The sequence below is a fragment of the Oncorhynchus keta genome, chromosome 18 (genome assembly GCF_023373465.1).
Source record: "Oncorhynchus keta strain PuntledgeMale-10-30-2019 chromosome 18, Oket_V2, whole genome shotgun sequence".
In the NCBI taxonomy this organism is placed as follows: domain Eukaryota; kingdom Metazoa; phylum Chordata; class Actinopteri; order Salmoniformes; family Salmonidae; genus Oncorhynchus; species Oncorhynchus keta.
In genome coordinates this window covers 51,278,833-51,303,689 of record NC_068438.1, presented here as the reverse complement: position 1 = coordinate 51,303,689, position 24,857 = coordinate 51,278,833, and the positions used below count along the sequence as shown (strand labels likewise).

General features: G+C 43.9%; 1 protein-coding gene across 1 annotated transcript in view; it reads right to left on the bottom strand.

The window, feature by feature from the left end:
- Nucleotides 1-11,203: 11,203 nt before the first annotated feature.
- Nucleotides 11,204-24,857, bottom strand: part of mtus2b (microtubule associated tumor suppressor candidate 2b) — a 118,509-nt gene continuing 104,855 nt past the window's right edge. Inside the window, exons 8-14 of the mRNA XM_052468911.1 lie at nucleotides 22,176-22,390; nucleotides 19,358-19,463; nucleotides 19,108-19,181; nucleotides 18,911-19,009; nucleotides 16,959-17,078; nucleotides 15,223-15,320; nucleotides 11,204-13,191 (exon numbers count right to left, since the gene is read on the bottom strand). Coding sequence (XP_052324871.1) covers nucleotides 12,945-13,191; nucleotides 15,223-15,320; nucleotides 16,959-17,078; nucleotides 18,911-19,009; nucleotides 19,108-19,181; nucleotides 19,358-19,463; nucleotides 22,176-22,390 — 959 coding nt within the window. The 3' untranslated portion in view covers nucleotides 11,204-12,944. The remainder of the gene's footprint in view (nucleotides 13,192-15,222; nucleotides 15,321-16,958; nucleotides 17,079-18,910; nucleotides 19,010-19,107; nucleotides 19,182-19,357; nucleotides 19,464-22,175; nucleotides 22,391-24,857) is intronic.

Sequence of the window (24,857 nt, the reverse complement as noted above, 5' to 3'; positions counted from 1 at the left end):
CGTCACCTGGGTGGGTTGATTCACTGTTGTGGTCGGCCTGTCTGGGTTGCCCCCCTTGGGTTGTACCGTGGCGGAGATCTTTGTGGGCTATACTCGGCCTTGTCTCAGGATGGTAAGTTGGTGGTTGAAGATATCCCTCTAGTGGTGTGGGGGATGTGCTTTGGCAAAGTGGGTGGGGTTATATCCTTCCTGTTTGGCCCTGTCCGGGGTGTCCTCGGATGGGGCCACAGTGTCTCCTGACCCCTCCTGTCTCAGCCTCCAGTATTTATGCTGCAGTAGTTTATGTGTCGGGGGCTAGGGTCAGTTTGTTATATCTGGAGTACTTCTCCTGTCCTATTCGGTGTCCTGTGTGAATCTAAGTGTGCGTTCTCTAATTCTCTCCTTCTCTCTTTCTTTCTCTCTCTCGGAGGACCTGAGCCCTAGGACCATGTCCCAGGACTACCTGACATGAGGACTCCTTGCTGTCCCCAGTCCACCTGGCCATGCTCCTGCTCCAGTTTCAACTGACCTGAGCCCTAGGACCGTGCCCCAGGACTACCTGACATGAAGGCTCCTTGCTGTCCCCAGTCCACCTGGCCATGCTCCTGCTCCAGTTTCAACTGACCTGAGCCCTAGGACCGTGCCCCAGGACTACCTGACATGAAGGCTCCTTGCTGTCCCCAGTCCACCTGACTGTGCTGCTGCTCCAGTTTCTGGTGGTCATTTATGAACATTTGAACATCTTGGTCATGTTCTGTTATAATCTCTACCCGGCACAGCCAGAAGAGGACTGGCCACCCCACATAGCCCGGTTCCTCTCTAGGTTTCTTCCTAGGTTTTGGCCTTTCTAGGGAGTTTTTCCTAGCCACCGTGCTTTTACACCTGCATTGTTTGCTGTTTGGGGTTTTAGGCTGGGTTTCTGTACAGCACTTTGAGATATCAGCTGATGTACGAAGGGCTATATAAATAAATTTGATTTGATTTGATTTGATATTCACACCTATCCAGGAAGTGAAATGGCTGTTATTCAAACCTATTCAGGAAGTGAAATGGCAAAAGCATTATGTTGTAGAGCCATCCGCACAGCCTAATGTATACTAGAGTACATAACTGCTGTATCTGTGGGGGAAAAAGCAAACACTATATTTACAAAGTCTTGTTTCCCCCCTGGTATATTTTAAAACTTCAATCCAAAGTGACACATATACAGACATTAGTGTCTCATAATAAAAACCACAATGTTTAACTTCTACCGTCCAAACCAAAAAAAAAGTTATTAATAAATAACAAAAGACACACGTATTGAAGAGACATGCTTTCATATCAACAACATGGCAGAACCTGTGCTGGAGAAGAATTCCATACAATCTTTACAACAAAATTAATATAAAATATTAATATCACGTAAAACAATAGCAATAACTAAGGTATCAACATCAACACGTGAGACACCAACCCCTCATTAGATATGCATCTACTGGGAACCCAACCTTCTGTTCTAGAATGGAAGGGACATTAAAGAGTTCTAGAGTACATCTACTGGGAACCCAACCTTCTGTTCTAGAATGGAAGGAACATTAAAGAGTTCTAGAGTACATCTACTGGGAACCCAACCTTCTGTTCTAGAATGGAAGGAACATTAAAGAGTTCTAGAGTACATCTACTGGGAACCCAACCTTCTGTTCTAGAATGGAAGGGACATTAAAGAGTTCTAGAGTACATCTACTGGGAACCCAATCTTCTGTTCTAGAATGGAAGGAACATTAAAGAGTTCTAGAGTACATCTACTGGGAACCCAACCTTCTGTTCTAGAATGGAAGGAACATTAAAGAGTTCTAGAGTACATCTACTGGGAACCCAACCTTCTGTTCTAGAATGGAAGGAACATTAAAGAGTTCTAGAGTACATCTACTGGGAACCCAACCTTCTGTTCTAGAATGGAAGGAACATTAAAGAGTTCTAGAGTGCATCTACTGGGAACCCAACCTTCTGTTCTAGAATGGAAGGAACATTAAAGAGTTCTAGAGTACAACTACTGGGAACCCAACCTTCTGTTCTAGAATGGAAGGAACATTAAAGAGTTCTAGAGTACATCTACTGGGAACCCAACCTTCTGTTCTAGAATGGAAGGAACATTAAAGAGTTCTAGAGTACATCTACTGGGAACCCAACCTTCTGTTCTAGAATGGAAGGAACATTAAAGAGTTCTAGAGTACATCTACTGGGAACCCAACCTTCTGTTCTAGAATGGAAGGAACATTAAAGAGTTCTAGAGTGCATCTACTGGGAACCCAACCTTCTGTTCTAGAATGGAAGGAACATTAAAGAGTTCTAGAGTACAACTACTGGGAACCCAACCTTCTGTTCTAGAATGGAAGGAACATTAAAGAGTTCTAGAGTACATCTACTGGGAACCCAACCTTCTGTTCTAGAATGGAAGGAACATTAAAGAGTTCTAGAGTACATCTACTGGGAACCCAACCTTCTGTTCTAGAATCTACTGAGAACCCAACCTTCTGTTCTAGAATGGAAGGGACATTAAAGAGTTCTAGAGTACATCTACTGGGAACCCAATCTTCTGTTCTAGAATGGAAGGGACATTAAAGAGTTCTAGAGTACATCTACTGGGAACCCAACCTTCTGTTCTAGAATGGAAGGGACATTAAAGAGTTCTAGAGTACATCTACTGGGAACCCAACCTTCTGTTCTAGAATGGAAGGGACATTAAAGAGTTCTAGAGTACATCTACTGGGAACCCAACCTTCTGTTCTAGAATGGAAGGGACATTAAAGAGTTCTAGAGTACATCTACTGGGAACCCAATCTTCTGTTCTAGAATGGAAGGGACATTAAAGAGTTCTAGAGTACATTGGTCATAATGGTCAAGTCCGCAAGACATAGATCAATCAATGCACTTCCAAACCTGACAGAACAGTACGTTTCAAATAAATCTCCCTATGTAACCAACCAGTTACTAACCCAGTTACTATCAGCCTTTAGCCTGAAGGGTTAACCTTCCTTTACCTTTTCCCTATGTAACCAACCAGTTACTGAGCTATCAGCCTTTTAGCTCAAAGGGCTAACCTCTGGTAAGGGTATCTGGGGAGGCATCGTCTCCTCTGCAGCCATGCAGTCAATCTACTCTAGGTTCTACTATGTCTATATCTATTCTGCTATATCTATATCTAGGTAGATATCATCATCATTCAGATATCGGTGTTACTCTGCTTCAAATGCTTACATTGACACAGTGTAAATAGGACATTCTATACAAGGGAAAGTGGTGGTTTTCTACACCACATCATCTAACTCTGAATCAACTAATATTATTTTATTTTTTACATTGCTAAGTGTTGTTAAACAAATCGTTAAAGTAAAAATAATAAATACTGTATGATACTTTACATCTGGTGGACAATTTACAACGTGGTATGTTGTGTCACAATACAAAACCCACAACAAAACAAAAAAAAACTACAATAACACATTTAAAAATCATGAATAAATGTAAAATAAAATGTTTCAATGGATAAATGGCAGTCTCTTGGCTTTCTGTTATGAGTCATGAATTTCCTTCAAGACCTGAGATTGATCTCTGATTTGAGACAAGAGGTATCACAGTTCAATACAATGCTTCCTGTTTTACAATATTCATCGTGAATAATCATTCATAAAATCATACTCCATTGAACACATTTTTTTTCCCAAACTAGACTTCCTGGTTAGCTAGCATTATGACACGACAATGAGAATGAATGTCACAATGGATTTTCCACAGCTGCCGAGATGTCACTTGTGGATCTCAAAACAATTTTTTGTTTTTTTTGGACTCACACAGAGACGCAAGGATACGCAAAAAAAAGAAAGCAAATCCATTTTCTTCAGATTGTTTTGTTTTTGTTTTTTTGAGTTGATCGCAAAGAGATGCAATGATAAGTACACTTGGACAGAGAGTGACAACAAGAGTAGATTCACCATGGTTACGATGTGTAAATAAATAAACAACAGACTGGTACCAGAACATTCTTCTCGAACGTTCACTTCAGATCAGTAAATGTATCCTGTGAGGCTTGCCTCATTGGCTGAATTCACACAGGATAACCCAATTCTGATATTCTTTTCACTAATTGGTCTTTTGACCAATCAGATCAGTTCATTTGTCAATAATTGTGCAAAATATTAGAATGGGCTGCCTGTGTAAACACAGCCACTGTAGATCAGAATGGGCTGCCTGTGTAAACACAGCCACTGTAGATCAGAATGGGCTGCCTGTGTAAACACAGCCACTACAGATCAGAATGAGCTGCCTGTGTAAACACAGCCACTAAAGATCAGAATGGGCTGCCTGTGTAAACACAGCCACTGTAGATCAGAATGGGCTGCCTGTGTAAACACAGCCACTACAGATCAGAATGAGCTGCCTGTGTAAACACAGCCACTAAAGATCAGAGTGGGCTGCCTGTGTAAACACAGCCACTGTAGATCAGAATGGGCTGCCTGTGTAAACACAGCCACTTGCAGGATCACAGACCTAACTAATACAGACGTAATAAATGCAGGCATCATCAGTGCTAAGGCCTGGGGCTGCAGGGAAACAACTATGATACTAATGTAACCCGTACATCAATCTGGATCAACTCCTTAGCCTTTTCAAGGTGACTCTCAACACGTCAATACCATTCAGAGAGTGGTAGGTCACATGTTCAATGTATTTCAAGGGGACATGTAGGTTATACCACAGGGTTCGCCGAAGAACTCATTAATCCATCATGCTTAATGACGTACGGAGTGGGAACACTACAACATGGCTTTTCCTTCAAGGGACCTGAACGGAAGTACAGGGCGCGGTCTGAAATGGCACCCTTTATAGTGCACTACTTTGGGACGCAACCCACAGAGTCTCTATCTTCTATTCAACCACATTACATTTTACATTACATTTAAGTCATTTAGCAGACGCTCTTATCCAGAGCGACTTACAAATTGGTGCATTCACCTTATGACATCCAGTGGAACAGCCACTTTACAATAGTGCATCTAAATCTTTTAGATGCGGTCTCTATCTCTATCTCTATTCAACCACAGAGTCTCTATCTTCTATTCAACCACAGAGTCTCTATCTTCTATTCAACCACAGAGTCTCTATCTTCTATGCAACCACAGAATCTCTATCTTCTATCAACCACAGAGTCTCTATCTTCTATGCAACCACAGAGTCTCTATCTTCTATTCAACCACAGAGTCTCTATCTTCTATGCAACCACAGAGTCTCTATCTTCTATGCAACCACAGAGTCTCTATCTTCTATGCAACCACAGAGTCTCTATCTTCTATTCATCCACAGAGTCTCTATCTTCTATTCATCCACAGAGTCTCTATATTCTATTCAACCACAGAGTATATTCTATCAACCACAGAGTCTCTATCTTCTACTCAACCACAGAGTCTCTGTCTCTATCTTCTATTCAACCACAGTCTCTATCTTCTATTCAACCCCACAGTCTCGATCTTCTATCAACCACAGAGTCTCTATCTTCTATTCAACCACAGAGTCTCTATCTTCTATCAACCACAGATTCTCTATCTTCTATTCAACCACAGAGTCTCTATCTTCTATTCATCCACATAGTCTCTATCTTCTATCAACCACAGAGTCTCTATCTTCTATCAACCACAGAGTCTCTATCTTCTATCAACCACAGAGTCTCTGTCTCTATCTTCTATTCAACCACAGTCTCTATCTTCTATTCAACCACAGAGTCTCTATATTCTGTCAACCCCAGAGTCTCTATCTTCTATCAACCACAGTCTCTATCTTCTATCAACCACATAGTCTCTATCTTCTATCAACCATCTATCAACCACAGGGTCTCTATATTCTATCAACCACATAGTCTCTATCTTCTATTCAACCACAGTCTCTATATTATATTCAACCACAGAGTCTCTATCTTCTATCAACCATCTATCAACCACAGGGTCTCTATCTTCTATCAACCACAGAGTCTCTATCTTCTATTCAACCACAGTCTCTATCTTCTATTCAACCACAGAGTCTCTATCTTCTATTCAACCACAGAGTCTCTATCTTCTATTCATCCACAGAGTCTCGATCTTCTATCAACCATCTATCAACCACAGGGTCTCTATCTTCTATCAACCACAGAGTCTCTATCTTCTATCACCAGAGTCTCTATTATCTATCATCCACAGTCTCTATCTTCTATTCAACCACAGTCACTATCTTCTATTCATCCACAAAGTCTCTATCTTCTATCAACCACAGAGTCTCTATCTTCTATTCAACCACAGAGTCTCTATATTCTATTCAACCACAGAGTATCTATCTTCTATCAACCACAGAGTCTCTATCTTCTATTCAACCACAGAGTCTCTATCGTCTATTCAACCACAGAGTCTCTATCTTCTATTCAACCACAGAGTCTCTATCTTCTATTCAACCACAGAGTCTCTATCTTCTATGCAACCACAGAATCTCTATCTTCTATCAACCACAGAGTCTCTATCTTCTATGCAACCACAGAGTCTCTATCTTCTATTCAACCACAGAGTCTCTATCTTCTATGCAACCACAGAGTCTCTATCTTCTATGCAACCACAGAGTCTCTATCTTCTATGCAACCACAGAGTCTCTATCTTCTATTCATCCACAGAGTCTCTATCTTCTATTCATCCACAGAGTCTCTATATTCTATTCAACCACAGAGTCTCTATATTCTATTCAACCACAGAGTATATTCTATCAACCACAGAGTCTCTATCTTCTACTCAACCACAGAGTCTCTGTCTCTATCTTCTATTCAACCACAGTCTCTATCTTCTATTCAACCCCACAGTCTCGATCTTCTATCAACCACAGAGTCTCTATCTTCTATTCAACCACAGAGTCTCTATCTTCTATCAACCACAGATTCTCTATCTTCTATTCAACCACAGAGTCTCTATCTTCTATTCATCCACATAGTCTCTATCTTCTATCAACCACAGAGTCTCTATCTTCTATCAACCACATAGTCTCTATCTTCTATCAACCACAGAGTCTCTGTCTCTATCTTCTATTCAACCACAGTCTCTATCTTCTATTCAACCACAGAGTCTCTATATTCTGTCAACCCCAGAGTCTCTATCTTCTATCAACCACAGTCTCTATCTTCTATCAACCCCAGTCTCTATCTTCTATCAACCACATAGTCTCTATCTTCTATCAACCATCTATCAACCACAGGGTCTCTATATTCTATCAACCACATAGTCTCTATCTTCTATTCAACCACAGTCTCTATATTATATTCAACCACAGAGTCTCTATCTTCTATCAACCATCTATCAACCACAGGGTCTCTATCTTCTATCAACCACAGAGTCTCTATCTTCTATTCAACCACAGTCTCTATCTTCTATTCAACCACAGAGTCTCTATCTTCTATTCAACCACAGAGTCTCTATCTTCTATTCATCCACAGAGTCTCGATCTTCTATCAACCATCTATCAACCACAGGGTCTCTATCTTCTATCAACCACAGAGTCTCTATCTTCTATCACCAGAGTCTCTATTATCTATCATCCACAGTCTCTATCTTCTATTCAACCACAGTCACTATCTTCTATTCATCCACAAAGTCTCTGTCTTCTATCAACCACAGAGTCTCTATCTTCTATTCAACCACAGAGTCTCTATATTCTATTCAACCACAGAGTATCTATCTTCTATCAACCACAGAGTCTCTATCTTCTATTCAACCACAGAGTCTCTATCGTCTATTCAACCACAGAGTCTCTATCTTCTATTCAACCACAGAGTCTCTATCTTCTATTCAACCACAGTCTCTATCTTCTATCAACCACAGATTCTCTATATTCTATTCAACCACAGAGTCTCTATCTTCTATCAACCATCTATCAACCACAGAGTCTCTATCTTCTATTCAACCACAGAGTCTCTATATTCTATTCAACCACAGAGTCTCTATATTCTGTCAACCACAGAGTCTCTATCTTCTATCAACCACAGAGTCTCTATATTCTATTCAACCACAGAGTCTCTATCTTCTATTCAACCACAGTCTCTATCTTCTATCAACCACAGATTCTCTATATTCTATTCAACCACAGAGTCTCTATCTTCTATCAACCATCTATCAACCACAGAGTCTCTATATTCTGTCAACCACAGAGTCTCTATCTTCTATCAACCACAGAGTCTCTATCTTCTATTCATCCACAAAGTCTCTATCTTCTATCAACCAGAGGCTCTATCTTCTATCACCAGAGTCTCTATTATCTATCAACCACAGAGTCTCTATCTTCTATTCAACCACAGCCACTATCTTCTATTCAACCACAGAGTCTCTATCTTCTATTCAACCACAGAGTCTCTATCTTCCATTCAACCATATAGTCTCTATCTTCTATTCATCCACAAAGTCTCTATCTTCTATCAACCACAGAGTCTCTATCTTCTATTCAACCACAGAGTATCTATCTTCTATCAACCACAGAGTCTCTATCTTCTATTCAACCACAGAGTCTCTATCTTCTATGCAACCACAGAGTCTCTATCTTCTATCAACCACAGAGTCTCTGTCTCTATCTTCTATTCAACCACAGTCTCTATCTTCTATTCAACCACATAGTCTCTATCTTCTATTCAACCACAGTCTCTATCTTCTATTCAACCACAGAGTCTCTATCTTCTATTCAACCACAGAGTCTCGATCTTCTATCAACCACAGAGTCTCTGTCTCTATATTTTATTCAACCACAGTCTCTATCTTCTATTCAACCACAGAGTCTCTATCTTCTATTCATCTGCAACACTTTAATTTCAAAAAGAGGTAACCAGAGGTGTGCTTGGCACTTCTTTGACAACAGTTTGTCAAACCTTTCGCTAGACACAATCCACTTCAATTCATTTTCCTACTGACATACTGTATGACCGACTGGGTGGGTGGGAGTCCCTAAGAATGGGGATACCCCACAACCAGGTCGTTGGGAACAAAACAGGAAGACAGCTACACCACCAGGCTTTACAGTGAGCGAGATCCTTGGTTACAAATGTTACAAATGTCATCAGAGAAAACATATTTTGATTGTCAGTTCAACATGATTCTCTGGGTTGTTGTAAATCCTCTATGTAAAGCAGTTCAACATGATTCTCTGGGTTGTTGTAAATCCTCTATGTAAAGCAGTTCAACATGATTCTCTGGGTTGTTGTAAATCCTCTATGTAAAGCAGTTCAACATGATTCTCTGGGTTGTTGTAAATCCTCTATGTAAAGCAGATCAACATGATTCTCTGGGTTGTTGTAAATCCTCTATGTAAAGCAGATCAACATGATTCTCTGGGTTGTTGTAAATCCTCTATGTAAACAGGAAAGACGAGGTGAAATGAGAGTAGAGGCGTTGTGGTCTGAAGACAGATGGGGAGGATTGTAGAGAGGCAGTCTGACATGGTCCAATACAGGCAGAAGACTGTCCTACGTAATGTACATCCCAACTGTGAATTTAACTCTAAAGTAAAGAACTACACAGTACTACTGTCTATGTACCCTAACGTACTGCACAGTACTACTGTCTATGTACCCTAACGTACTGCACAGTACTACTGTCTATGTACCCTAACGTACTGCACAGTACTACTGTCTATGGACCCTAAAATACTGCACAGTACTACTGTCTATGAACCCTAAAGTACTACACAGTACTATTGTCTATGGACCCTAAAGTACTGCACAGTACTACTGTCTATGGACCCTAAAGTACTACACAGTACTACACAGTACTACTGTCTTTGGACCCTAAAGTACTGCACAGTACTAGTGTCTATGGACCCTAAAGTACTACACAGTACTACTGTCTATGGATCCTAAAGTACTGCACAGTACTACTGTGCAGTACTTTACTTTAGGGTCCATACACAGTACTACTGTGCAGTACTTTAGTTGAGGGTCACTGTAGGGCTGTGCAGTACTTTAGTTGAGGGTCACTGTAGGGCTGTGCAGTACTTTAGTTGTAGGTAGTACTGTGCAGTACTTTAGGGTCCATAGACAGGATCCTAAGTTAAAGTACTGCACAGCTCTATTTGGTACCCTAAAGTAAAATACATTATCCGATTGTAAGGTAATGCACAGCCCTACAGTGACCCTCAACTAAAGTACTGCACAGTACTACTGTCTATGGACCCTAAAGTACTGCACAGTACTACTGTCTATGGACCCTAAAGTACTGCACAGTACTACCGTCTATGGACCCTAAAGTACTACACAGTACTACTGTCTATGGACCCTAACGTACTGCACAGTACTGCTGTCTATGGACCCTAAAGTACTGCACAGTACTGCTGTCTATGGACCCTAAAGTACTGCACAGTACTACCTACAACTAAAGTACTGCACAGTACTACTGTCTATGGACCCTAAAGTACTGCACAGTACTACCTACAACTAAAGTACTGCACAGTACTACCTACAACTAAAGTACTGCACAGTACTACTGTCTATGGACCCTAAAGTACTGCACAGTACTACCTACAACTAAAGTACTGCACAGTACTACCTACAACTAAAGTACTGCACAGCCCTACAGTGACCCACAACTAAAGTACTGCACAGCCCTACAGTGACCCACAACTAAAGTACTGCACAGCCCTACAGTGACCCACAACTAAAGTACTGCACAGCCCTACAGTGACCCACAACTAAAGTACTGCATGGCCCTACAGTGACCCACAACTAAAGTACTGCATGGCCCTACAGTGACCCACAACTAAAGTACTGCATGGCCCTACAGTGACCCACAACTAAAGTACTGCACAGCCCTACAGTGACCCACAACTAAAGTACTGCATGGCCCTACAGTGACCCACAACTAAAGTACTGCATGGCCCTACAGTGACCCACAACTAAAGTACTGCATGGCCCTACAGTGACCCACAACTAAAGTACTGCACGGAAGCCTTGACGATCCCAGTCTTTCGAGGACAGCGTCAGTGTCAGGTCGGTAGATTTCTGTGTCCAACATTGATCCGTCATATGGCTCAGTAGCAGTCCAGGGCTAACTGGATTAAATGGGGTCCTCAGGACTTTATGATCTTAACCGGTATGTAGAATTTCATTGCTGCTTACTTATATACTGTAACTATTCATATGCGAGGCGACAGGTAGCCTAGCGGTCAACAGCCTTGAGCCAGTAACCGAAAGCCCCCCACGAGCTGACTAGGTGAGAAAAGAAAAAAATCTGTCGATGTGCCCTTGAGCAAGGCACTTAACCCTAATTGCTCCAGTTAGTCTCTCTGGAGAAGACTGTCTGCTAAACCATTAACACGTAAATGTAATATGCACTATATGAAGGCTAACATTATGGATACATATGCAGTTGTTTCTTAATGCTGTTGTGTAGTTCCCGGGAGAGAGGGGGGCTTGAGAAGGATATTGCTGGTGAGAGACTTGCCTACTGTATACAGAAGGCAGACAGTAAAGGCAGGACAGCGAAGGCGCTTCCTTGTATTCATTGTTGCGTTTCTGACCAGTAGCTGAAGATACAGTTGGAGGTAAATACATGGAGAGAGACACTGTAGGCACCATGAGATCCAAAATGGCGGAGAGAGTCCTTCTTCTACATCAGTCTGTCTTCCTTGATAGAATTCCTAGAAGGAAAGGGGCATCAGCGTGTTTTTGATAGAGAGAGGGGTTAAAAATTAAAAATAAATCCTACATTTCAAAACCTCCGTGGTTGGAGACCTTGTGGTATCACAATATGTGAAGGTCGGAGATTCAAACGAGATGAGATGGAGGGGAGCTCTGCCCTCGGCTCCTTACTTGGGGAAACACGTTCTGTCACTTCAGAATTTGTCACACAGATGTGTTGCCTTGGCCTGTGTCTATATCCATCTAGTAGTGGAACATTGGACCTGGGCAAGTTTTACAGACAGAGGGTCGTTCACCTCAGAGATACTAAACTGACCCCCAAACGGGTCTGGTCAGCATCGAAGCCAACTATCCTCAGATAGGGACACTAATATGCACTAAGGGGTGGGAAAATATTTCCCCCACGTCGGGAAAGAACGTTGATTAAATAAAGAGAATAAAAATTTAAGATGAAAATTGATGGATGAAAAATGCCAGAGTTCCAGGGATGAATGGATGGAAGGAGAGACGTTGTGGGTAGAAGAAGAAGAAGTTCCTCCGTCCTCCATATTAAACAAAAAGGGAGAGGGACTTCCCAAGACAAGTCAGTGGATGGATGAAATCAATAAATGGATGAAGTCAGTGGATGGACGAAGTCAGTGGATGGATGAAGTCAGTGGATGGATGAAGTCAGTGGATGGATGAAGTCAGTGGATGGAAGGAGACAGTGGATGGATGAAGTCGGTGGATGGATGAAGTCGGTGGATGGATGAAGTCAGTGGATGGACAGAGTCAGTGGATGGATGAAGTCAGTGGATGGAAGGAGTCAATAAATGGATGAAGTAAGCGGATGGATGAAGTCAGTGGATGGATGAAGTCAGTGAATGGATGAAGTCCGTGGATGGACGGAGACAGTGGATGGATGAAGTCAGTGGATGGATGAAGTCAGGGGATGGATGAAGTCAGTGGATGGATGAAGTCAGTGGATGGATGAAGTCAGTGGATGGATGAAGTCAGTGGATGGATGAAGTCAGTGGATGGATGAAGTCAGTGGATGGATGAAGTCAGTGGATGGATGAAGTCAGTGGATGGATGAAGTCAGTGGATGGATGAAGTCAGTGGATGGATGAAGTAAGCGGATGGAAGGAGTCAATAAATGGATGAAGTAAGCGGATGGATGAAGTCAGTGAATGGACGAAGTCAGTGGATGGATGAAGGGATGTAGTGGGAGGAAGAAATGCTCTTCCATCATCCCCCTCCTCGTCTGGAAAAGGAGATTTGGGAGATGGAGACGATGGGGGAGGCATTGAGGAGAGGCGTCTCATTGGTGGTAGGAGTGCGGTCGTGCGGGTGACCCAGGGCCAGCGGAGGAACGGTGGTGACCAGGGGAGGAGGTGTTGGAGGAGTGGAGGATGGGAGAGCCTCGGTGGATGGGGGAGCCGGTGGGGGACATGTGAGGGCTCTGCAGACGCCACAGCAGCTCCTCGTTGTTCCGACTCAAGCGTTTCTTCTCGTTGCTCTCCTTCTCCATTGACTCCTGGAGGTTGGCGTTCTCTTCCGAGAGTTGTCTAAATGGGAGAACAGAGGGTGGAGGGAGGAAGAGTGGAGGAGAGGGGATGGATAGAGGGGGAGGGGGAAGGGTTAGAGAATGGGAGGGTGGAAGAGGGATAGAAGAGGGGCAGTGTTGAGGGGTTGTAAAAAAAAACATTATTTATGAGATAACAAAAGACAGAACGAAATCCTTTAAAAGGGTGAGGTGTTGTCAGACGACACTCCGAAAAGAGTCTGCAGGTGGGCTAGGTTCTGTTACCTGGACATGGCTAGGTTCTGTTACCTGGACATGGCTAGGTTCTGTTACCTGGACATGGCTAGGTTCTGTTACCTGGACATGGCTAGGTTCTGTTACCTGGACATGGCTAGGTTCTGTTACCTGGACATGGCTAGGTTCTGTTACCTGGACATGGCTAGGTTCTGTTACCTGGACACGGCTAGGTTCTGTTACCTGGACATGGCTAGGTTCTGTTACCTGGACACGGCTAGGTTCTGTTACCTGGACACGGCTAGGTTCTGTTACCTGGACACGGCTAGGTTCTGTTACCTGGACATGGCTAGGTTCTGTTACCTGGACATGGCTAGGTTCTGTTACCTGGACATGGCTAGGTTCTGTTACCTGGACATGGCTAGGTTCTGTTACCTGTTACCTGGACATGGCTAGGTTCTGTTACCTGGACATGGCTAGGTTCTGTTACCTGGACATGGCTAGGTTCTGTTACCTGGACATGGCTAGGTTCTGTTACCTGGACACGGCTAGGTTCTGTTACCTGGACATGGCTAGGTTCTGTTACCTGGACACGGCTAGGTTCTGTTACCTGGACATGGCTAGGTTCTGTTACCTGGACACGGCTAGAGGTTCTGTTACCTGGACATGGCTAGGTTCTGTTACCTGGACATGGCTAGGTTCTGTTACCTGGACATGGCTAGGTTCTGTTACCTGGACATGGCTAGGTTCTGTTACCTGGACATGGCTAGGTTCTGTTACCTGGACATGGCTAGGTTCTGTTACCTGGACATGGCTAGGTTCTGTTACCTGGACACGGCTAGGTTCTGTTACCTGGACACGGCTAGGTTCTGTTACCTGGACACGGCTAGGTTCTGTTACCTGGACACGGCTAGGTTCTGTTACCTGGACATGGCTAGGTTCTGTTACCTGGACACGGCTAGGTTCTGTTACCTGGACATGGCTAGGTTCTGTTACCTGGACATGGCTAGGTTCTGTTACCTGGACACGGCTAGGTTCTGTTACCTGGACATGGCTAGGTTCTGTTACCTGGACATGGCTAGGTTCTGTTACCTGGACACGGCTAGAGGTTCTGTTACCTGGACATGGCTAGGTTCTGTTACCTGGACATGGCTAGGTTCTGTTACCTGGACATGGCTAGGTTCTGTTACCTGGACATGGCTAGGTTCTGTTACCTGGACCGGCTAGGTTCTGTTACCTGCTAGGTTCTGTTACCTGGACACGGCTAGGTTCTGTTACCTGGACACGGCTCAGGTTCTTTACCTGGACATGGCTAGGTTCTGTTACCTGGACATGGCTAGGTTCTGTCTATCCTGGCCCTCAGGTCTTCATTCTGCTGGTGTCTGTTACCTGGACATGGCTAGGTTCTGTTACCTGGACATGGCTAGGTTCTGTTACCTGGACATGGCTAGGTTCTGTTACCTGGACATGGCTAGGTTCTGTTATCCTGGCACGGCTATTCTGCTGGTGTCTGTTACCTGGACATGGCTAGGTTCTGTTATCCTGGCCTCACGTCTTCACGGCTGGTTCTGTTACCTGGACATGGCTAGGTTCTGTTACCTGGACACGGCTAGGTTCTGTTACCTGGACACGGCTAGGTTCTGTTACCTGGACATGGCTAGGTTCTTGTCTATCCTGGCCCTCAGGTCTTCATTCTGCTGGTTTTCTGTTACCTGGACATGGCTAGTTTCTTGTCTATCCTGGCCCTCAGGTCTTCATTCTGCTGGTGTCTGTTACCTGGACATGGCTAGGTTCTTGTCTATCCTGGCCCTCAGGTCTTCATTCTGCTGGTGTCTGTTACCTGGACATGGCTAGGTTCTTGTCTATCCTGGCCCTCAGATCTTCGTTCTGCTGCTGTAACATCTGCACCCTTTCCTCCAGGAACACGTTCTTTTGGGCCTGCTCAAAAACACATGGACAGTAGCGCCAACATTAAATTCAACATTACACACACACACACACAGGCATGCACACAAGTGCTCACACACACACACACACACACACAGCACAACGTTTAATTATTCAAACCAACCGCTTTCTCTGCTCAATTAAAAAGCCACCACTCTCTGAAGGTGTATGAATGCTCGTTCTGTCACTCTGCCTTATTTGCTTGAGTTCTCACATAACCATTCTGACACACAACCATTCTGACACACAACCATTCTGACACACAACCATTCTGACACACAACCATTCTGACACACAACCATTCTGACACACAACCATTCTGACACACAACCATTCTGACACACAACCATTCTGACACACAACCATTCTGACACACAACCATTCTGACACACAACCATTCTGACACACAACCATTCTGACACACAACCATTCTGACACACAACCATTCTGACACATAACCATTCTGACACATAACCATTCTGACACACAACCATTCTGACACAACCATTCTGACACATAACCATTCTGACACATAACCATTCTGACACATAACCATTCTGACACATAACCATTCTGACACATAACCATTCTGACACACAACCATTCTGACACACAACCATTCTGACACACAACCATTCTGACACATAACCATTCTGACACACAACCATTCTGACACACAACCATTCTGACACACAACCATTCTGACACATAACCATTCTGACAGATAACCATTCATTTTGAGCCCACCATTCTGACAGATAACCATTCTGACAGATAACCATTCATTTTGAGCCCACCATTCTGACAGATAACCATTCATTTTGAGCCCACCATTCTGACAGATAACCATTCATTTTGAGCCCACCATTCTGACAGATAACCATTCATTTTGAGCCCACCATTCTGACAGATAACCATTCATTTTGAGCCCACCATTCTGACAGATAACCATTCATTTTGAGCCCACCATTCTGACAGATAACCATTCATTTTGAGCCTACCATTCTGACAGATAACCATTCATTTTGAGCCCACCATTCTGACAGATAACCATTCATTTTGAGCCCACCATTCTGACAGATAACCATTCATTTTGAGCCCACCATTCTGACAGATAACCATTCTGACAGATAACCATTCATTTTGAGCCCACCATTCTGACAGATAACCATTCATTTTGAGCCCACCATTCTGACAGATAACCATTCATTTTGAGCCCACCATTCTGACAGATAACCATTCATTTTGAGCCCACCATTCTGACAGATAACCATTCATTTTGAGCCCACCATTCTGACAGATAACCATTCATTTTGAGCCTACCATTCTGACAGATAACCATTCATTTTGAGCCCACCATTCTGACAGATAACCATTCATTTTGAGCCCACCATTCTGACAGATAACCATTCATTTTGAGCCCACCATTCTGACAGATAACCATTCATTTTTAGCCCACCATTCTGACAGATAACCATTCATTTTGAGCCCACCATTCTGACAGATAACCATTAATTTTGAGCCCACCATTCTGACAGATAACCATTCATTTTGAGCCTACCATTCTGACAGATAACCATTCATTTTGAGCCCACCATTCTGACAGATAACCATTCATTTTGAGCCTACCATTCTCTCCAGCTCCGAGATCTTGACATCCTGTTCGTGGATCTGTTGATTCTTCATTAAAAGAACTTCCTTCAAGCTCTTCAGATCCTCCTCAATGTGCTGGTATGGAGCCAGAGCATCCTGAAGGCAAACCAAGAAATGACTAGGGACTGACTGATCCCATTTATAATGCAAGCATTGATCAACTCTAAAGTCCCGTCTATACCTGGTGCTGACATGGGTCCTTTGTCTTGATTGTGTCTCCATTCTGAATGTGCACACATTTCCAGTAATTTGTCGACACATGGCGGTAAAATGTGTCTGTTATCTGTCCACTGTGTCTGCCCCTTCCTTTCTGCGCATGATTTGACAGATATTCCATAAGCGCAACATGTATGAGCTGAAATTGAAGATCCCCAAAATGTTCCATACACCTATAAAAAGCGTATTTCGCTACAATTTTGTGAACAACTTTGTTTACATCCCTGTCAGTGAGCATTTCTCCTTTTCCAAGATAATCCATCCACCTGACAGGTGTGGCGTATCAAGAAGCGGATTAAACAGCATGATCATTACACAGGTGCACCTTGTGCTGGGGACAATAACAGGTCCCTCTAAAAATGTGCAGTTTTGTCACACAACACAATACCACAGATGTCTCAAGTTTTGAGGGCGTGGGCAATTGGCATGGTGACTGAAGGATTGTCCAGTAGAACTGTTGCCAGACAATTGAATGTTCATTTCTCAACCATAAGCCACCACCAAACGTTGTTTTAGAGAATTTGGCAGTATGTCCAACGGGCCTCACAACCGCAGACCACGTGTAACTACGCCAGCTCAGGACCTCCACATCTGGCTTTTTCAACTGTGGGAAAAAGTGGATGCGCCTGGCTCCCAAGTGGGTGGGCCTATGCCCTCCCAAGCCCACCCATGGCTGAGCCCCTGCCCAGTCATGTAAAATCCATAGATTATGGTTTGTATATGAACTCAGTAGAATTGTTGCATTTATATTTTTTGTTCAGTATATTTTAAAGTCAATGGTGCCACCTGTCAATGGTTTTAGACTGAGATATTTTTTAAATTTTATTTGACCTTTATTTAACTAGGCAAGTCAGTTGAGAACAAATTCTTATTTTCAATTGACGGCCTAGGAACAGTGGGTTAACTGCCTGTTCAGGGGCAGAACGACCTTGTCAGCTCGGTGGTTTGAACTTGCAAACTTGCGGTTACTAGTCCAACGCTCTAACCACTAGGCTACCCTGCCGCCTCTACGCTCTAACCACTAGGCTACCCTGCCGCCCCTACACTCTAACCACTAGGCTACCCTGCCGCCTCTACACTCTAACCACTAGGCTACCCTGCCGCCCCTACACTCTAACCACTAGGCTACCCTGCCGCCTCTACACTCTAACCACTAGGCTACGCTGCCTCCTCTACACTCTAACCACTAGGCTACCCTGCTGCCTCTACACTCTAACCACTAGGCTACCCTGCCGCCTCTACACTCTAACCACTAGGCTACCCTGCCACCTCTACACTCTAACCACTAGGATACCCTGCCACCTCTACACTCTAACCACTAGGCTCCCCTGCCACCTCTACACTCTAACCACTAGCCTCCCCTGCCACCTCTACACTCTAACCACTAGGCTACCCTGCCGCCTCTACACTCTAACCACTAGGCTACCCTGCCACCTCTACACTCTAACCACTAGGCTACCAGCCACCTCTACACTCTAACCACTAGGCTACCCTGTATAACGATGATTTAAACGGTGTCACTGTCTAGATCCGTCTACACTTGTAAGATATCCAGATAAAAATGTCTGACTACCTCCGGAGATGGGCAGGAGAGAATCTGATCACAATGTGTTTCTTTTAATCATCTACCCCCAGTTCAAAGATCTGATCACAATTAGCATGTTAGGACAAAGGATGCATGTTAGCAGCAGGTATAAAGGGGCTGCTGTTACCACTATCTGTTCGTCGGTGCTCCTGCGTAGAGCCTCCTCAAAGCGCTTGGCTCGGTCTCTCAGGCTGCGGTTCTGAAACGTCAGCGTATCCACCTGGTCCTGGACAGAAGTAAAAACATTATATACAGTATGTAATCATTACAAACAATTGATTGATTGGTTCATTGACTGATAACATTACCGTAACTCTACTGTACCTGCAGCGACAGTCTGAGCTTCTCAAAGTCCTCTTCCAATGACTTTCTCTGCTGCTCATGGGCCATCTTCAGGTCTGATGGAAACATCACAATTTAGTCAGGATGTTGTCTGTCTGTCTGTATATAATGCATAGTCTCTCTCTCTCTCTCTCTCTCTCTCTCTCTCTCTCTCTCTCTCTCTCTCTCTCTCTCTCTCTCTCTCTCTCTCTCTCTCTCTCAGAGTCCACAGAGCAGTATTTTCTAAATGTACTTTTGACAGTCCTGGCATGCTCCTCCTTGAGAGTGACCAGCGTATCGTTGTGGTTGTTCTCCATTTCAGTCAGAGCTTCCTCATGGTTCTCCGTCACCTCCTCCATCTGGAAACACACAGGAACACAGTGGAAGGGGGGGGGGGATCTTTATATGACTGTCTTGCACCTGTAACCTCCCCCCTCTGAAAAAGAAAAATGACAAAACTAAATAAAAAAAGTTACAAAAGGGATTTTTTTCCACATTTCGTTACGTTACTGTCTTATTCTTAAAATGGATTAAATCGCGTTTTCCCCTCATCAATCTACACACAATACCCCATAATGACATCACAATACCCCATGATGACATCACAATTCAGTCTCTCGATGTGCAAAACTGATAGAGACATACCCCAAGCGACTTACAGCTGTAATCGCAGGAAAAGGTGGCGCTACAAAGTATTAACTTAAGGGGGCTGAATAATTTTGCACACCCAATTTTTCAGTTTTTGATTTGTTAAAAAAGTTTGAAATATCCAATAAATGTCGTTCCACTTCATGATTGTGTCCCACTTGTTGTTGATTCTTCACAAAAAAATACAGTTTTATATCTTTATGTTTGAAGCCTGAAATGTGGCAAAAGGTCGCAAAGTTCAAGGGGGCCGAATACTTTCGCAAGGCACTGTAAAAACAAAACAAATGAAATATTTAAAAAAATAACAAAAAAATAAAGATATCACATTTACATAAGTATTCAGACCCTTTACTCAGTACATTGTTGAAGCACCTTTGGCAACGATTACAGTCTTGAGTCTTCTTGGGTATGACGCTACAAGCTTGGCACACCTGTATTCGAGGGGTTTCTCTCATTTTTCTCTGCAGATCCTCTCAAGCTCTGTCAGGTTGGATGGGGAGCGTCACTGCACAGTCTCTCCAGAGATGTTTGATCGGGTTCAAGTCCGGGCTCTGCCTGGGACACTCAAGGACATTCAGAGACTTGTCCCGAAGCCACTCCTGGGTTGTCTTGGCAGTGTGCTTAGGGTCGTTGTCCTGTTGGAAGGTGAACCTTCGCCCCAGTCTGAGGTCCTGAGCTCTTTGGAGCAGGTTTTCATCAAAGATCTCTCTGTACTTTGTTCCGTTCATCTTTCTGTCCCTCGATCCTGACTAGTCTCCCAGTCCTTGCCGCTGAAAAGCATCCCCACAGCATGATGCTGCCACCACCATGATTCATCGTATGGATGGTGCTTGGAATTCAGGCCAAAGAGTTCAATCTTGGTAACATGGACCAGAGAATCTTGTTTCCTACTTACAAAGCATGTAGAGATCTGTAATTTTTATCATAGGTACACTTCAACTGTGAGAGACGGAATCTAAAACAAAAATCTAGAAAATCACATTGTATGCTTTTTAAGTAATTAATTTGCATTTTATTGCATGACATATGTATTTGATACATCACAAAAGCAGAACTTAATATTTGGTACAGGAACCTTTGTTTGCAATTACAGAGATCATACGTTTCCTGTAGTTCTTGACCAGGTTTGCACACACTGCAGCAGGGATTTTGGCCCACTCCTCCATACAGACCTTCTCCAGATCCTTCAGGTTTCTGGGCTGTCGCTGGGCAATACGGACTTTCAGCTCCCTCCTTGAGATGCTTCTTACAGAGGCACTCCTTAGTTGCCCTGGCTGTGTGTTTCGGGTCGTTGTCATGCTGGAAGACCCAGCCACGACCCATCTTCAATGCTCTTACTGAGGGAAGGAGGTTGTTGGCCAAGATCTCGCGATACATGGCCCCATCCATCCTCCCCTCAATACGGTGCAGTCATCCTGTCCTCTTTGCAGAAAAGCATCCCCAAATAATGATGTTTCCACCTCCATGCTTCATGGTTGGGATGGTGTTGTTGGGGTTGTACTCATCCTTCTTCTTCCTCCAAACCCGGCGAGTTTAGACCAAAAAGCTCTATTTTTGTCTCATCAGACCACATGACCTTCTCCCATTCCTCCTCTGGATCATCCAGATGGTCATTGGCAAACTTCAGACGGGCCTGGACATGCGCTGGCTTGAGCAGGGGAACCTTGCGTGCGCTGCAGGATTTTAACCCATGACGGCGTAGTGTGTTACTAATGGTTTTCTTTAAGACTGTGGTCCCAGCTCTCTTCAGGTCATTGACCAGGTCCTGCCGTGTAGTTCTGGGCTGATCCCTCACCTTCCTCATGATCATTGATGGGCTTCTTAAAGAAAAACTAACAGGTCTGTGAGAGCCGGAATTCTTACTGGTGGGTTGGTGATCAAATACTTATGTCATGCAATAAAAAATAAAATGCTAATTAATTACTTAAAAATCATACAATGTGATTTTCTGGATTTTTGTTTTAGATTCCGTCTCTCACAGTTGAAGTGTACCTATGATACAAATTACAGACCTCTACATGCTTTGTAAGTAGCAAAAACCTGCAAAATCGGCAGTGTATCAAATACTTGTTCTCCCCACTGCATGTATGTATGTATGTATGTATGTATGTATGTATGTATGTATGTATGTATGTATGTATGTATGTATGTATGTATGTATGTATGTATGTATGTATGTATGTATGTATGTATGTATGTATGTATGTATGTATGTATGTATGTGTGCATGTAATGTCATAAGGTGAATGCAATTTGTAAGGCAGGTAGTCTATGTATGTATGTGTGTGTGTGTGTGTGTGTGTGTGTGTGTGTGTGTGTGTGTGTGTGTGTGTGTGTGTGTGTGTGTGTGTGTGTGTGTGTGTGTGTGTGTGTGTGTGTGTGTGTGTGTGTGTGTGTGTGTTTGTATATATATCCCTCCCTACCTGCTCCAGCTGCTGTGTCCTCAGTCTCTCCAGCTGCTCCTGTCGTTGGGCCTCCAGGCGCTGTATCTCTAGACTGTGATACTGCCTCAGTCTTTCCTCCAGCCGGCCCAGCTCACTCTGCTGCTGGGCACGCAGACCCTCCAGCTCCCGCTCAAACCTCCGCTCCAACTCCCCCTTGTCCTGCTGCAGAATCTCCCACCGCGACACACTTGAGGCTTGGGGAGGAGGAGACATAGATAAGAAGGATATTATAGTTATAATAATAACTTTAAATATAAAGTTAGATATTATATTTACTAGGGATCTTTACGTTTTCAAGACGATTCAATATGTTTAATAATATAATAATAATATATGCCATTTAGCAGACGCTTTTATCCAAAGCGACTTACAGTCATGTGTGCATACATTCTACGTATGGGTTGCCCCGGGAATCGAACCCACTACCCTGGCGTTACAAGCGCCATGCTCTACCAACTGAGCTACAGCAGGAATGTCAAACTCATCCCTTGGGATTTTGGTTTTTCCTTTCGGTTAAACCCTAGACAACCAGGTGAGAGGAGGTCTTTACTAATTAGTGACCTTAGTTCATCAATTCCAAGGGAGGGGCGAAAACATGCCGTGGAATGAGTTTGACACGTGCGATACAATTCGGTTTGATTACAGAACCAATGAAATTCGGGGTTGGATCGGTCTGAGCTGACGTGTGTGTGTGTGTGTGTGTGTGTGTGTGTGTAATGTTGACTTTAATGTTGGCGCTACTGTCCATGTGTTTTTGAGCCCCTCCCCTTTAGAGTCAAGTTCTGCTGCAGGAGCCCGCACCTTTGGGGGGTACTGTCACATGTACAGTCGTGGCCAAAAGTTTTGAGAATGACGCATATTAATCTTCACGCTGCCTTGTTAAGAACTAATTCTTATTTACAATGACGGCCAAACCCGGACGACGCTGGGCCAATTGTGCACCGCCCTTATGGGACTACCAATCACAGCCAGATGTGATGCAACCTGAATTCAAAATTAATTCATTACAAAGTCCCTATTTGCCATGTAAATGAACTGAATCCCCCCAAAAAAATATTTCCACTGCATTTCAGCCCTGCCACAAAAGGACCAGCTGACATCATGTCAGTGATTCTCTCGTTAACACAGGTGTGAGTGTTGACGAGGACAAGGCTGGAGATCACTCTGTCATGCTGACTGAGTTTGAATAACAGACTGTAATCTTCAAAAGGAGGGTGGTGCTTGGAATCATTGTTCTTCCTCTGTCAACCATGGTTACCTGCAAGGAAACACGTGCCGTCACGTGCCGTCACTTTGCACAAAAAGGGCTTCCCAGGCAAGGATATTGCTGCCAATAAGATTGCAGCTAAATCAACCATTTATCGGACCATAAGGAACTTCAAGGAGAGCGGTTCAATTGTTGTGAAGAAGGCTTCAGGGCGCCCAAGAAAGTCCAGCAAGCACCAGGACCGTCTCCTAATGTTGATTAAGCTTCGGGATCGGGCACCACCAGTACAGAGCTTGCTTAGGAATGGCAGCACGCAGGTGTGAGTGCATCTGCACACAGAGTGAAGCGAAACCTTTTGGGCCTGGTGTCAAGAAGGGCAGCAAAGAAGCCACTTCTCTCCAGGAAAAACATCAGACTGATATTCTGCAAAAGGTACAGGGATTGGACTGCTGAGGACTGGGGGAAAAGTCATTTTCTCTGATGAATCCCCTTTCTGATTGTTCTGTAGAACACTTTCTGGGGGGCTTTCTCATCAATCTACACACAATACCCCATAATGGCAAAGCAAAAATGTACATTAAGTATTCCGACCCTTTTCGCAGTACTTTATTGAAGCACCTTTACAGCCTTGAGTCTTGGGCATGACACTACATGCTTGGCACACCTGTATTTGGGGAGTTTCTCCCATTATTCTCTGCAGATCCTTTCAAGCTATGTCAGGTCGAAGGGAACGTCGCTGCACAGCTATTTTCAGAACTCTCCAGAGATGTTTGATCGGGTTCAAATCTGGCCTCTGGCTGGGCCACTCAAGGACATTCAGAAGCCACTCCTGCATTGTCTTGGTTGTGTGCTTAGGGTCGTTTTCCCGTTAGAAGGATCTGTCTGTACTTTGTGCCGTTCTTTCTCTCAATCCTGACTAGTCCCCCAGTCCCTGCCGCTGAAAAACATCCCCACAGCATGATGCTGCCACCACCATGCTTCACTGTTGGGATGGTGCCAGGTTTCCTCCAGACATGACGCTTGGCAGTCAGACCCAAAAGTTTAATCTTTGTAACATCAGACCTGAGAATCTTGTAGATATCTTTTGGCAGAAGTGGGCTGTCATGTGCCTTTTACTGAGGGGAGGCTTCCGTCTGGCAAACTCCATAAAGGTCAAAGTGGTGGAGTGTTGCAGAGATGGTTGTCCTTCTGGAAAGGTTCTCCCATCTCCACAGAGGAACTCTGGAGCTCTGTCAGAGTCACCATCACCTCCCTGACTAAGTTCCTTATCCCCGGATTGCTCGGTTTGGCCAGGCAGCCAGCTCTAGGAAGAGTTTTGGTGATTCTCTGTGCCAGTGTATTTATCCCTGTGTTTCCTGTCTCTCTGTGCCAGTGTATTTATCCCTGTGTTTCCTGTCTCTCTGTACCAGTGTATTTATCCCTGTGTTTCCTGTCTCTCTGTGCCAGTGTATTTA